Source organism: Stomoxys calcitrans, chromosome 2 (genome assembly GCF_963082655.1).
Source record: "Stomoxys calcitrans chromosome 2, idStoCalc2.1, whole genome shotgun sequence".
NCBI classification, from domain to species: Eukaryota; Metazoa; Arthropoda; class Insecta; order Diptera; family Muscidae; genus Stomoxys; species Stomoxys calcitrans.
The window spans coordinates 15,739,189-15,753,606 of NC_081553.1; the positions used below are offsets into that span (position 1 = coordinate 15,739,189).

Sequence of the window (14,418 nt, forward strand, 5' to 3'; positions counted from 1 at the left end):
GTCTGAGGAGGTCATAGAAGAAGTCATAATTTTAAATTTCCAGCTAGTCGTATAAAAAGTGTCCTCCAAAGTCTCAAGAAGTCAGTTAATATGTGAACTATATCAGGTTGTAGAATGATTTGGACTATACTTGAAAAAAAGATCCGAGGAGGTCTTAATAGAAGTCATCATGTTGAATTTGAGCCAAATCCAATAAAAATAGCGTCCTCCAAAGGCTTAAGAAGCCAAATCAAGAAAAACGGTTATTTAAGAGCTATATTGGGTTACGAACCGATCCATGCAATATCTGGCTTAGATATTGAAGGTCAAAGAAGAAACCTTCGTGCAAAATTTCAGCCGAATTAGGTGACAATTACGCCCTCTAGAGGCTCAAGATGAAAAATCGAGAGATTGGTTTATATGGGAGCTATATTTGAAGGCGCAAAGGTTAGCATGTCCGCCTATGACGCTGAACGCCCTGGCGAGACCATCAGAAAAAACATTTTTCAGCGGTGGTTTTCCCCTCCTAATGCTGACAACTTTTGTTAGGTACTATGCCATGTAAAAACTTCTCTCCACTGCGGTACGCCGTTCTGACTCGGCTATAAAAAGGAGGCCCCTTATCATTGAGCTTAAAACTTGAATCGGACTGCACACATTGATATGTGATAAGTTAACCCGTGTTCCTTAGCGGAATGTTCATGGGCAAAATTTGCATTTGCATATCAGATTATGGAGCGTTTCGGATCATACTTGACACAGATGTTGTAGGTCGTAAGAGTAGTCGTGGGGAAAAATTTCAACCACATTAAGCAAGAATTACGCCCTCTAGAGGTTCAAGATGGCGATGCATTTATATGGGAGCTATATCAGGTTATGAACCGATTCTGATCATACTTCGCACGGTTGTTTGATGTCAAGGAGAAGTCTTCATGGACAATTTCAGTCAAATCGAGTAAGAATAGCACGCTCTAGAGGCTCAAGAAAACAAATCGGATAATCTGTTTATATTGGAGCTATATCAGGTTATGCACGGATTCGCATCATACTTGGCACGTAGTAGGTCATAAGAGAAGGCATCGTGCAAACTTTGAGCTAAATTGGGTAAGTATTGCGCCCTCTAGAGGCTTAAGATGAATAATCGACAGATAGATTTAAATGGGAGCTACGTCAGGTTATGGAGCGATTCGGATCATACCTGACATAGATTTTGTAGGTCATAGAAGAAGTCATGGTGAAAAATGTCAAACCAACTTGGGCTAGAAGTACGCCCTCTAAAGGATCAAGAAGGTGATGTATTTATATGAGAGCTATATCAGGTTATGGACCCATTCTGATCATATTTGGCACGCTCGTTGGAGGTCATCGTACAAAATTTCAGCCAAATTTGGTAAAAATTACGCCCTTTTGAAGTACAACAAGAAAAATCGGAAAATTAGTTTATATGGGAGACTTTGCATGTTTGTTAAAGGTCATAAAGAAAGTAATTGTGCAAATTGGGTGACAAATACGCCCTCTGGAGGTTCAATAAGAACAGTCGGGAGATGGGTTTATATGGGAGCTATATCGAAATATAAATCGATTTGCCCGATTTACATTCCAAACCCAGCTACATCAATAAGAAGTATCTGTTCAAATATTTTGATGCGCTGCCATTACGCGTTTGACCACTATCCCGACTTCCACAGACATAGCTATATGGACATCTCAATATTTCGAGGTATTACAAACGGAATGGCTAGATTAGTATACACCACATCCTATGGTGGTGAGGTTTTGGGTTAAAGGCCCACGAAAACATGTCACCAAACATATGACTTAGCTCTTGTGTTTTACCAAACAAATTCCCCCTTGGTTTGCTGGGTTATTCGGCTGGCATATTTACGTTTCCTATGCATTTATTTCGTCCCATAACTTAAATAGAACATCAAATGATTTTACGATCAATTCAAACATAGTGGGTGTTTATAATATAATAATAAAAAAAAATTTTTTTTTACTAAATTCTAATTTCTTTTTAAAACAAAATCATTTATACGAAAATAAAATCACACAAACCTCAAAACAAAAATAAACTCAAAAGTAATATTTTCGAAATAAGTTTTTAAGTAGTTGAGTTTCTAAACAAAAATGAAAATTCCACTCAATTCCATAGCGAGGGACTTTTGATTTTGCGTTAAAATGCATTTGCTCTTCAGTGGAAAGCTAACAGGGGGTAAAGGATTTTGAATTTGCAAATTTTCGAAAGTAAATGACGACAAAAACAAAAATTTGCACCGAATAATGAATGGCCGGCATAGCCATCATCGCCGTTGTCAGACCACACTCGAGCGTACACCAAACCGTATGGCAAAGAGCTGTGAATTTTCTTTTACACCTACACCAAGACACAAGCACAGCTGTGTGAGTGTTTAGTGGTTTGTTTGGGGATATTTTGGGGATTGTGGGGGAATTAGTGAATTTTAATGATTTTTTTCTTTTCGGATGAATGCTTGATAAAAAAAGCTAATTCTAATATGAAATGAGCTTCAACAGATGAGGGTGTGTTGGAATATTGGCCACTCAAAAATTTTCTAGTTTAACTGCATGACTATGAGGGGCTAAGCATACGTGTGTGCGTGTTGATGCCTTTCCGGCCGCTTTTTTTTTATTTTGAAAATTTGTTGCTCTTGTTGGTCTTCTTCTTCTTCGTTTTGCATCCATTATTGACCACTCAAAACTTTAGTCAAAATTGTCGACATTCAGTCAAAATTTGTCCTGTTGCGAGCTCTGTTGTCGTTAAGGGGCGTGTGAATATTTTCTAACAAAAACCAACGTAAAGCGGCCTTTTTCCATTCTTCTACGAGATATCCACAGACAAATAGTGAGTGCTCTTAGCTCTAGCTCGGTGTATTGAAAAAACGGAACTGGAACTATAATTTCTGTGTAAACTGTGAAAAAAGGTGCCATACAAAAATTGGCACTAAAAATTTCGTTTGGCAAAGACAACAAAAAAGAAAAAATAAGCAAATAATAGTGTGAGTGATTTTTTGTTGGGTTGGAAAAATGACAAATTGTCTCAAACTCTTGTAAATATTGACTTTTGTTTGTTCTTTAACTTTGACTTTGTGATTTTTGATTTTTTTTTTTCTTCTCGTATCCTCTCAAAAGTTGGATTTTCTGTAATATGTGCAATTAAAAAAAAATTATACATATTTTTTAAAGACAACTTGTCTATATGCTATTTGATTTGTATAAATAGCTTTCAATTTGGTTTTTTTATTCATTGGTTTTTGAAGATTTTTTTTGTTGATTTGCCGAAATGTTCGTCTCCAAATTGATATGTTGACAAATTTTAAATTAAGATTTTTGTTTTTTATATGTATTGATGGTTGGCATATATCTTGAAATACGTTATGTAATAACAATGGCCATTAAATTCAAATTTATTTTGGTGACAGGAAATAAAGAAGAGCAATATATGTGCTATTTTCCCCTGATAATTATCTTTTTCCATTGAGAATGCCAAAAATATATTAAAGAAAACAAAAGAACTTAACAAATCATCCTCAACAGTTTTTTTAAGATTACTAAAAATAAATATGGTTTTTTTAATTGGTAAAGTGGTCCATTTGCAAATTATTTACATAGTTTCTTAAAAAAGGAAAAATTTTGGGAAGCCAAATTTTGTTGGCAATATTGCACATTGGCAATAGTGCATAATTTCGGTGTAGAGTAGTAATTTTATGATTGGGGAATGTGTCTTGACTTGGAATAATTGTATTTGCCATAAAAACATAGTGGTATAGGAAAATATTTTCTATTTTAACAATAATATTTTCTTTTAGATTGAAAAAATGCACTCAATGGCAGGTGAGAAGTTTGTCCTCTTAGCAGAATGTTTGAGGTCAAATATGCATCTTTTCGATTATGGGCTCATTTTCCTTTAAAAGGCTAAGAAATCTGAAAAGTTTACCACCTATTTCTTAATGGAAAGTTCGTAGGCAAATTTGCATATATCAGGTTAACGGACGATGTGAAATATCCTGGGTTTACATGTTGGAGGTAATAACAAAAATTGTCATGCGAAATTGCAGCCAAATCGGATAAGTATTACGATCTTTAGAGGCTCAAGGAGTGAAATCGGGAGATCTTTTCATATGGGAGCTGTATCAGGCTATAGACCATATTTGACATATCTGTTGACCTCTAGGGGCTTAACAATTATAATTGGGAGAGGGGTTTATATGGGAGCTATATCGGGTTATGAACCGATTCGGGTCATACTTGGCATGGATCTAAGAAGTCATTGCAGTAGTCTATGTGCTAAATCGGACGGATAGCAATTTTCACTCTTTAGGTGTTTAAGGAGTTATGACTCGGATAGGCACATTTACAACCTCTACATCGATAAGAAGTCAAAAATTGCAAATTTTGCCCATGAACATTCCACTAAGGAACAGGGGCTAACTCCTTAGATATTAATGAGTTTTGAGCTCAATGATAAGGGGCCTCCTTTTTATAGCCGAGTCCGAACGGCGTGCCGCAGTGCTACACCCCCTTGGAGAGAAGTTTTACATAGCATAGTATCTCACAAATGTTGCCAGCATTAGGAGGGCAAAACCACCGCTGAACAATTTTTTCTGATGGTCTCGCCAGGATTCGAACCCAGTCGTTCAGCATCATAGACGGACATGCTAATCTCTGCGCTATAGTGGCCTCATTGGACATCGATAAGAAGTATCTGTGCAAAATTTCAAGCAAATGGCTTGCTCTAAAACCTAAATACACAAAATGTTACCAAACTTGGGCAAGAAAATACGGGATCAGGCATTAATTTAAAAATCCATCTCAGAAGTTCGACAACCGGAAGTCCACAATTTTGGTTATATATTATAGAGTATACCAAAACTTCACTCCCTAAATAGATGACAATCAAAAATGTTTTTGATGTTTGGTTTGAAACTCAAGCAATAAGGGTCATAGACTGTTTTGCTATAATAGGCGCTACAGTTGCTTCAAAAGAAAAAAAAAAAACAGACAAGTTAAATCACATTAAGTTTGGCCGTGGATATATATATACATACCACCCCATTTTATTGTAACACTACTAAAGTCATATTGGGTCGATCGGAACATATTTGGTACAGGTATCAAGAAGCCTTATAGAAATTATAGATTCAAATTTAAAAAAAAAAACGGATATTAAATGAGGCTTTTAAAAGCATAAGATTAATTCAGAATAACATACAAGCCCGCAGCTATATCCATATAAGACCATGCTCCGTTCTGATATCGGGTGGCTCAATCCAACTCACGGTTTCAAATTTCAGCAATATCTGATAATAAATGCGCCTTTTACGCGCGTAAGACTCTTAGACTCTTATCGGTCTATATAACAGCTACATCCAAATATGGTCCGACCTGATCCATACTCCTTACAAATATCGGGTGTCCTACTACAACTCCCTGTTTCGAATTTCATCGAACTCGGGCAATAAATGCGGCTATTATGGATTTAGGACCCTGAGTCCGCAGATCAGTCTATATGGCAGCTATGTCTAAATATGATCCGATCTCGACTATACACCGTTCGGATATCTGGTGCCCTACTGCAACACACTGTTCCAAACGTCAGCGAAATCGTATAATAAATGCACCTTTTATGCGCTTAAGACCCTAAGACGGGAGATCGGTCTACATAGCAGCTATATCCAAATATAGTCTGATCTTGGCCATACTCCGTTCGGATATCTGACGGCCCAATCCAACTCACTGCTTCAAATTTCAGCGATATTTGATAATAAATGCGCCTTTTACGCGCTTAAGACCCTTAGTTCAAAGTTAGATCTATAACTATAACAAATATGGTCCGACCTGGTCCATACTCCTATCAAACATTGGGTGTCCTACTGCAACTCCCTGTTACGATTTTCAGCGAACTCGAGCAATAAATGCGGCTTTTTAAAAGCCTGTATCCGCAGATCGGTCTATATAATAGCTTTATTTAAATATGAGCCAATATGGAAGTTATTCGGTTCGGATATCGGGGGCACTAGTACAACTCACTGTTTCCTTTTACGTACTCAAAACCAAAAATGAGACATCAATCTATATGGCAGCTATATCCAAACATGATCCGGTTTGGCCCGTTTAAAAACTTCACCTTTTTATTAAAGAAATACGGATCTGTGCAAAATTCAATATCTCAATTTTTGAGGCCTGCATATTGATTACAAGAAACGGACGGACGCACAAAAATTAAAAAAATCTTATTTACAGCAAAAAGAAAAGAAATAAAAACAGAAAGATGCACATATTGGAAGCTACGATTGCCGAAACCCTATATACGTGCATTGCGCCATAGTTTCCTTCACGAGAAAGGAATTATTGCATATTTAGAAAATATAAACGACGCAAACTGCATGCCATTGAGAGCAGAATTCTGCTTGGGGCTTGTTATTAGATAATATTAATTTATCTATATTCACAAGCGCCACCAACTAGTATATGTGCAAAGCTCACATCTATGTCGAATATCACCTAAATATAGTGATAAACTGAGGAATATTCTAAATCAACATAAAGATGGCTCACTTTTTTTTATAAAATATTTTTTTTTTTTGCGTCTGCGTTGCGCTCTAAAATGTTTCGTTATTTATAGATAGGAATAACATCGATTTCCTTATCTACACATTTCAGCATTTCCTGTTATAAAATGGAAATCAATGTTGCATACTTTTAGGCATCAGGTATTTATGCATTCATCTATAGCAGTGACGAAACCATGCAGTAGAAGCACCACAGCAAGGAACGAACAAAGCAACACAAGCTTGTTGTGTACATTTCAGTGTCCCAAAATACCAAAACACTACAAAAAAAAACAGATGGTCTAATGGTACGGAAAGATGGCCTAATGGTACGGAAATCGAACACGGCATTCTATTTGGAGATTTTCAAACGAATTGTACATTTTTTGAATCACAAGAGTCGGTATCGAGTTTCGTCTGTTCGAAATAATATTCGATTGCTTTGACGTCGTCGAGAAGGATTTCATTTTTTTAAGTTTAAGTGTTCTTCTCCTTTTTTGTTTATTTACTATAAAAAATGTCTTTAGTAATTTAATCCGTTCGACCATGAAATCGTTGATTCTGTCTTCCTAAGAGAAAGATCCACCAACTACAGAGAATAGAAAGAAATTTTTGCATTTAGATTTACAAAAAAAAGTAATATTTATTTTTATTCACTGCCGCTGATGTAATTTTCCTATTTGTTTTGATTCTAATTCTTTTTTTGATGCTGGCAACGCTGTGCAAATTGGTAGCAAATTTCGATTGAGTGGCGTGCTCCAAATATGTTTTCGTATCGACAATCGGAGCAAAAATGAACTATCGAATGTTGTAATTATCGACGGCAACATCTGAATATCGATTGAACCTCAGGAGAGATACCAGAGGTACGTTCGCAAGTTAACCCAGATCACAAGAAACGGTTCCCCAGAAAGGAAAGCCTACGTCTCTGCAGACCCGGACAGGAGCAAAGCAACTCCTACAGAATACATTGTGCGGTATCCCCATGCACACAGTGTTCGGTTATGACCCCTGTCAAAGTACTCATCGATCTCTTATCGAACGCCAGCAATTCCATCGTCCTCCTCCGGTCGATGACCGGCCATAGCGCCTTTGCAGTCCGAAAACCATCTACCGTGTCACACCTCGCCACCGACGCAGCCATGGCCATCCCCTCTAGCTACAACAGCGATTAATTTCTTATAACTCACTATAGCGGCTATGAATTCGAGATAAAATACTCCTAAGTACTGAATGGTGGTTGTTTTTCAAGATTATCTACTCATCAGCAACTTGTTCGTTTTACTCTATCTGCAGTGTCTCGCTCTTCAGTAGTCTTGAAATACAACATCATATGGGCTCAGTGTTCACACGAGTTCAGCAATAAGAGGTTTTGTACAGAGCTTTGACCTCCAAGCACGGTTAGTTGCGTACTCTACGTCCGTCCGACTCACTCTTGTTTTGTTCTTGTTGTTGATGTTAGGGATGATTGGGTTGTATGAGTTATAAGGAGTTGATCTATGCTTACTTAAATCTTGTTGCTAGTATAATGGAAACTATTGCATGGTTGCCATGGAGCGCTTTAAATAACTGTTGTAGTTGTTGTTCCCAGTGCTTCAGAAAACCTCAGCTGTTGGTGTTATTTGTTCTTTGAGGCGAAAGCATATTCCACCAAAAACAATTCGTTGTGGTTTGTGGAACCGGTCAATCACTTTTACCTAAGCCCAATCTATTGTTATGCGATTTTTTTGCAAACCTTATGCTTATCGAAGAACAAAAGGCACGTTTTCTTCTATATGCAAAAAAAAATAATTCGTTAGCCATAAACAAAATTTTCGCAAGTAAACTTCTTTTGTGAAAAACGTTAGGACTTTGTCTACGATAAAATTGCAAGAATTTGTTGAAAATACAAAGGATGTGTATTTTTTAACTGTGCAAAATATTATCAAGCAATTTATGCTTTAGAAATTCCTATTATCTCTAGCCTGGTGCCGTGTGGAGCGAGGATTTTTATTTATCGTATTGTAAATACGAACATTTTTATACCCACCATCGAAGGATGGGGGTATATTCATATTGTCATTCCGTTTGCAACACATCGAAATATTCATGTCCATCCGTCCGTCTGTTGAAATCACTCCACAGTCTTTAAAAGTAGAGATATTGAGCTGAAACTTTGCACAGATTCTTTTTTTGTCCATAAGCAGATTAAATTCGAAGATGGGCTATATCGCACTATATCCTGATATAGCCCCCATATAGACCGATCCGCCGATTTAAGTTCTTAGGCCTATAAAAGCCAAATTTATTATCCGATTTTGCTGAAATTTGGGGCAGTGAGTTGTTTTAGGCCAGTCGACATCCCACTTCAATTTTGCCCAGATCAGTCCAGATTTAGATATAGCTGCCATATAGACCGATCTCTCGATTAAAGGTCTTGGGCCCATAAAAGGCGCATTTATGGTCCGATTTCGCCGAAATTTAGGACAGGGAGTTAAGTTAGGCCTCTCGACATCTTTCTGCAAAAAAGCACGGATTGGTCCAGATTTGGATATAGCTGCCATATAGACCGATCCCTCGATTTAAGGTTTTAGATCCATACAAGGCGCATTTATTTTCCGATTTCGCCGAAATTTGGGACAGGACCAATTTCAATTTGGACCAGATCGGTTCAGATTTGGATATAGCTGCCATATAGACCGATCTCTCTATATAATGTTTTGGGCCTATAAAAGGCGCATTTATTGTCCGATTTCGCCGAAATTTTGGACAGCGAGTTGTGTTAGTGAGTTGTGTTATGACTTGAATCTCAATATCCGTGTCGAATTTGCTCCAAATCGGACCCTGTTTCGATAAAGCTGCTATGGGAGCATAAATTATGCATTATGTCGGATTATGACGAAAGGTGGTTTGCATATATGCCCGAGGTGATCGATACCCAATGTACTGCCCGGCCAAACTTAACACCTTTTGTACTAGTTTCCACCTAAAGTAAAATTTGAAAAACTGTCACTTTTCAAGTTTACATCCGCACATGATCACGAGTCTTTTAATACTGACTGCTGGCATTCTGAGCTTTAGCCAATGAAAAAAAATCGAAAATGAAGGAGACACAAAATACTAACAAACCATAAGAATCATTGTTTCCTGTAACAAATAGTCTTTTATTGTAAACAAAGTATTTTTGACTTTAAAGAAGTTTTGAAATTTTGCCTAAAAGATCCATCCTTTACCACAAATAAAGTTTATAAAAATGTTGCCATAAGCGAAGTGATTTTAAAATCAAAATATGGCAAATTCAGGACTAACGTTAAACGGTGGAGGGAAATGTTGCAAAGTTACAATAGAAATAGTACTTCCCCAATAAAACTTCCAAACGTTTTGTTTTTGTGTGTATACTTAAAAATGTTGTCTGACTATATAATAGAAAACTTTATACTACACTTAAGTAAAAATATTTTCTGATATTTTCTACAAAATTGGCTCAAATATTAAATTTTCTATATTCTCATAATTTAGTATTCTCGGTCCTTTTTTAAAAATCTACATACATATATATTTTCTCTTATTATAATTTTGCTAAATGATGTCTATCTGCTTAATACTATAGTGTATGTGCAATAATGATGCAATGAAATATGTATGTATGTTTAAAAAATTTTTTGTTGATTATATGTTTATGTCTAGCATAAATTATACACATTTATTTATACATTGTGAAAAACGCAAGTAAACAAAATTAAAGTCTAAATATCTACTATAGCCCTCTAGAAACGGGTAAATTATTTTCATGCACTATGACCATATACTAAACAATTGGTCAGAGACAAGTTTGTGTCAGTTTCTTGTCAAAAAAAAACAACATTTTTATTGAAAAACTATATGCTGTTTTTTGTCCACCAATGCCCCAAAACCTCTTTCACACGTGTACGGAAATATTTTTATGAAATATAAATAATAATTTTAAATCTACCATGTCACATGATTTTGACGTTTTTTGTTTAAGGAAGGAGGAGATTTTCTTGTGAAGTGTTCACTTTTAATTTTTTTTGCCATTTTTTTTTTGCCTAATTTTATTTTATGATCAATAAAAAATAATGGATATAGTCGCCGTCTTTTGGAATGTTTCCATAGTCTATGTCAGGTCGTAAGAAATCAAATGGAAAGCATAACAATTTTATCATATTGACAAAAATCACAAATATTCTAATATAATGGCTTGTTCGGACAAATCCTCTAGTCAAGTTTTTGATAAACGCTCGATGTTTTTAAAACAATTTTTATTGCCTTATTTTTAATTACGAAATTTAGAAATATATGATACTTTATTTCCTTTGCAATTTTTTTTACCATAAAATATATACCTGGGCCCCGAAGCCCGATACTAACATCTTGCCATATTAAAAAAAAAAATCATAAAAATATTATCATTTAACTTGAAGACTTCATATCGATGTTTAAAAAGTTGATTGCTAGTTTAAAGGTCCTTAAGAATAGTAAAACTTAACTGTATGGGTCCAAACTAAAAAAACCTTTTTATACCCTACACCACCACTGTGGTGCAGGCTTAATCATCATCCTGATTCGAATTAGTTAAAATCACATCCTGATTCGAATTAGCTATGTCCGTCTGTCTGTCCATGTATTGTTGTGCTCAAGTTACAGGTCGCATTTATTGTCCGAATTGCAAAATTTTATAAAAATAATAAAAAACCGATTTTTATGAAATTTTGCACACATATGAAGAAGTCAAATAGAGCACCCCATGGTAAATATTTGAAAGAAGGCAGGTACAGGCTTTTGAACTCCATATAATATATATATATATATATATATATATATATATATATATATATATATATATATATATATATATATATATATATATATATATATATATATATATATATATATATATATATATATATATATATATATATATATATATATATTATATGGAGTTAAAAAGCCTGTACCTGCCACAATTTTGGTTCCATCTTTCAAATATTTACCATGGTGTGCTCTATTTGACTTCTTCATATGTGTGCAAAATTTCATAAAAATCGGTTCAGTTTTAGATATACCTCCCATGTATATCTTTCATCCGATTTGACTTTGAAGGCTGTAGAAGCCACTATTACGAGGTGTTTTATTTGACGTCTTCATACGTGAGCAAAATTTCATAAAATTCGGTTTAGAATTTGATGTAGGTCTTCGATATATCATTCATCCGCAATAGACTTTAGCCTGTAGAAACCACAAGTCTCGTCCGATTTTGCATCAGATGTTTTATTTGACGTTCAAATACGCGCGCAAAATTTCACTTAAATCGGTCGTGGTTCAGATATAGCTCCAATGTGTATATTTCATTCGATATGGACTTTTAAGGCAGTAAAAGCCACAATTTTTGCTACATCTCTACAATATGGGATATGAGATGTTCTATTTCACGTCCCAGTATGTGTCATCAAAATTGGCACAGGTTTCGATATAACTCCCTTTTAAGGCCATATCGATGTAATAAAAATTAATTGCTAGTTTAAAGGTCCTTAAGATTCTGTGAAAACTTAAAACTAGAATCAACAAAATTATTTATTTAACTTTCTTACACCGGTATTCACAAAATTTAATGTAGATTTGAAATAGGTTTACTTGAAAAATTTTCTTTATAGAACTGTCAAATCAACCTATTTTAAAACTGAGTTAAGTTTTGTGAATACAGCCGTTACACTTTTACATAGATCAAAATATCGATTCTTTTTTTAAACACAAGACAACTAAGGTGAGCTATTGGTGAGAATATATCATTTCTAATTATAATCAAATTTATCAAAAAAAAATATTCCCTAAAACATCAATCAATAACAATGTTAATTATAAAAGATCAACACACACCAAAAAAATGCAACAACAAAATTTCATTAAAATGGTTTTTTTTCTCAAATAATTTTTTTGAAATATATGTGTTTGATTATGTTCTCATAATTGTTTACGATACTATTTGGATGTTGTTTCCTCCACCCCCACAACAAGAAAAAACCAATGATATTTATTTCAAAATTCTATACTTTACGTAGAATACCATAGAATGCCACAATTGTGTGGCGAGATGCCTTTTTCAACATCATCGTTCATAGTGTAAATCTATCAACGCATAAAATCTATATAAACCAGATTTCCAAGTGGCAAAAATGAAATAAATATTTAATATACTCAATTCTATTGAAAATGAAATAGAGGCGGCGGCGGCTGTGACGGTCGCGGTCTTGGTCTTAGTCTTGGTGATCCTCCGCCACCTAAGACTGCCAAATGAAAACGAAAAACCCAAAAGTCAAACAAAAGCGAAAGTGCAAAAAATGAACATTCTACGCCTTTGAACAGTTTACACCATCAAGGCCAGTGAGTTCTGTATGTTCCCGTATATTTTAATGTAATTTGATTTGTTTTTCTTCTCTTAAATTAACTTTGCGTTCTATTCAAAAAGTTTAATTTTTCTATTTTTTTTTTCCTGTTTTTCCCTTTAGGCTGTCGAGCAGTATAGCGAGTACATCGAAGAGCATACACAGGTTATAAAGACCACAACGCAGGTAAGGCGTCAGGTAGAGTTTCCATGCGAAAGTATATAATCCTTTAAAGATCTTTTTACTAACTGGTGGAGTTTCTGCTTTCTTTTCTTTTTCCATGCCATTTAAACATTACAGGTGTTGAGCAATAATTGTTCTGTTAAAATTCAAAATCATTTGATTTATATGAATATAACCAATCGGAACATACTGCAGTTCCGAATTCTTAAGTAACTAAAGGAAAAAAACAGGATTAAATTTTGAATATTGAATTTTTAAAAATTTCACCACTGGGAAAATCATTGACTCCCTGTGGCTTATATGTAAATGCTAAAATTTAGAGTAGAGATTAATATTTAAATACCAAAAACAAAATTTCTTTGTCACGATTCACAAAAGGAAATTTCGCTTGTGGCAATTCTCAGTTTGTAACAATAAAAGAGGTAAAGGGAATGGTTTCCCTTTTATTATATATCTTACCCTTTTCCTGCAAAGTGAAAATTGCCATAAGTAAATCGAGATAAACAGTTTTTAAAGCATCAGCAATCATCATCTTAAATTTTTATGAGAAATATTTTTGTAACCTGTTTTTTTCTTTAAAAACATCGAGCCGCTTTTTTAGGGTCTAACAATATTTATAAGATTTCATTTTATTTCATAACCATTTGCAAAGCTTTACTGCAAACATGGTGCAAGTATGGTCATTAATAATGGCTCGGCCCAATAATTCTCAGTATTTAAGAAAAATATAGACGTATTTAAAATAGAGAACGCATTTAGTCATAGTGATATTTGAAACGCCCTGTAATCATTTGGCTATTCTGATTAACTTTAAAAGTAATAATCAAATTTTGATAATGATAATCCCACTTAGATGAAATGTAAAATTTTTATTTGCAAGTGTTTTAAGTTAGGTCTACATTAAAATTATAAAAAAAAATTCTTAGGAAAATGAAAAAAAACCAACATATATAGTTGCAAAAGACATGGGACCATGATCAATTTCGTATAAGGTTTTGTAAAATAACCCTGTAGGAAATTTCAATAGTAAATCTATACTGACTTACTATCGACTTTGTCACCAGAACTACAGACAAATTGCTGTGTCCAAATACCTGTTGTCGGTTGCATTTAGCATTATAACCAAGTATTGTCTTCTGCAATGTCTATTAAGTTCAAACAAGAAGTTTGAATTGGTTTCTAGAATTTGTACAACAATAAAGTTATTGGGTTGCCCAAAAAGTAATTGCGGATTTTTCATATAATCGGCGTTGACAAATTTTTTCACAGCTTGTGGCTCTGTAATTGCATTCTTTCTTCTGTCAGTT

At 34.6% G+C, this 14,418-nt stretch overlaps 1 protein-coding gene across 8 annotated transcripts in view; it reads left to right on the forward strand.

The window, feature by feature from the left end:
* Positions 1–14,418, forward strand: part of LOC106082214 (filamin-A) — a 159,977-nt gene that overhangs the window by 107,756 nt on the left and 37,803 nt on the right. For 6 of the 8 annotated variants that reach the window (XM_059362782.1, XM_059362776.1, XM_059362778.1 and 3 more), the window contains one exon: positions 13,052–13,126. In XM_059362782.1, coding sequence (XP_059218765.1) covers positions 13,052–13,126 — 75 coding nt within the window. Of the gene's footprint in view, positions 1–2,819; positions 2,843–13,051; positions 13,127–14,418 lie in introns of those variants that run through there. The other 2 variants (XM_059362783.1, XM_059362779.1) reach the window with 2 other exon arrangements.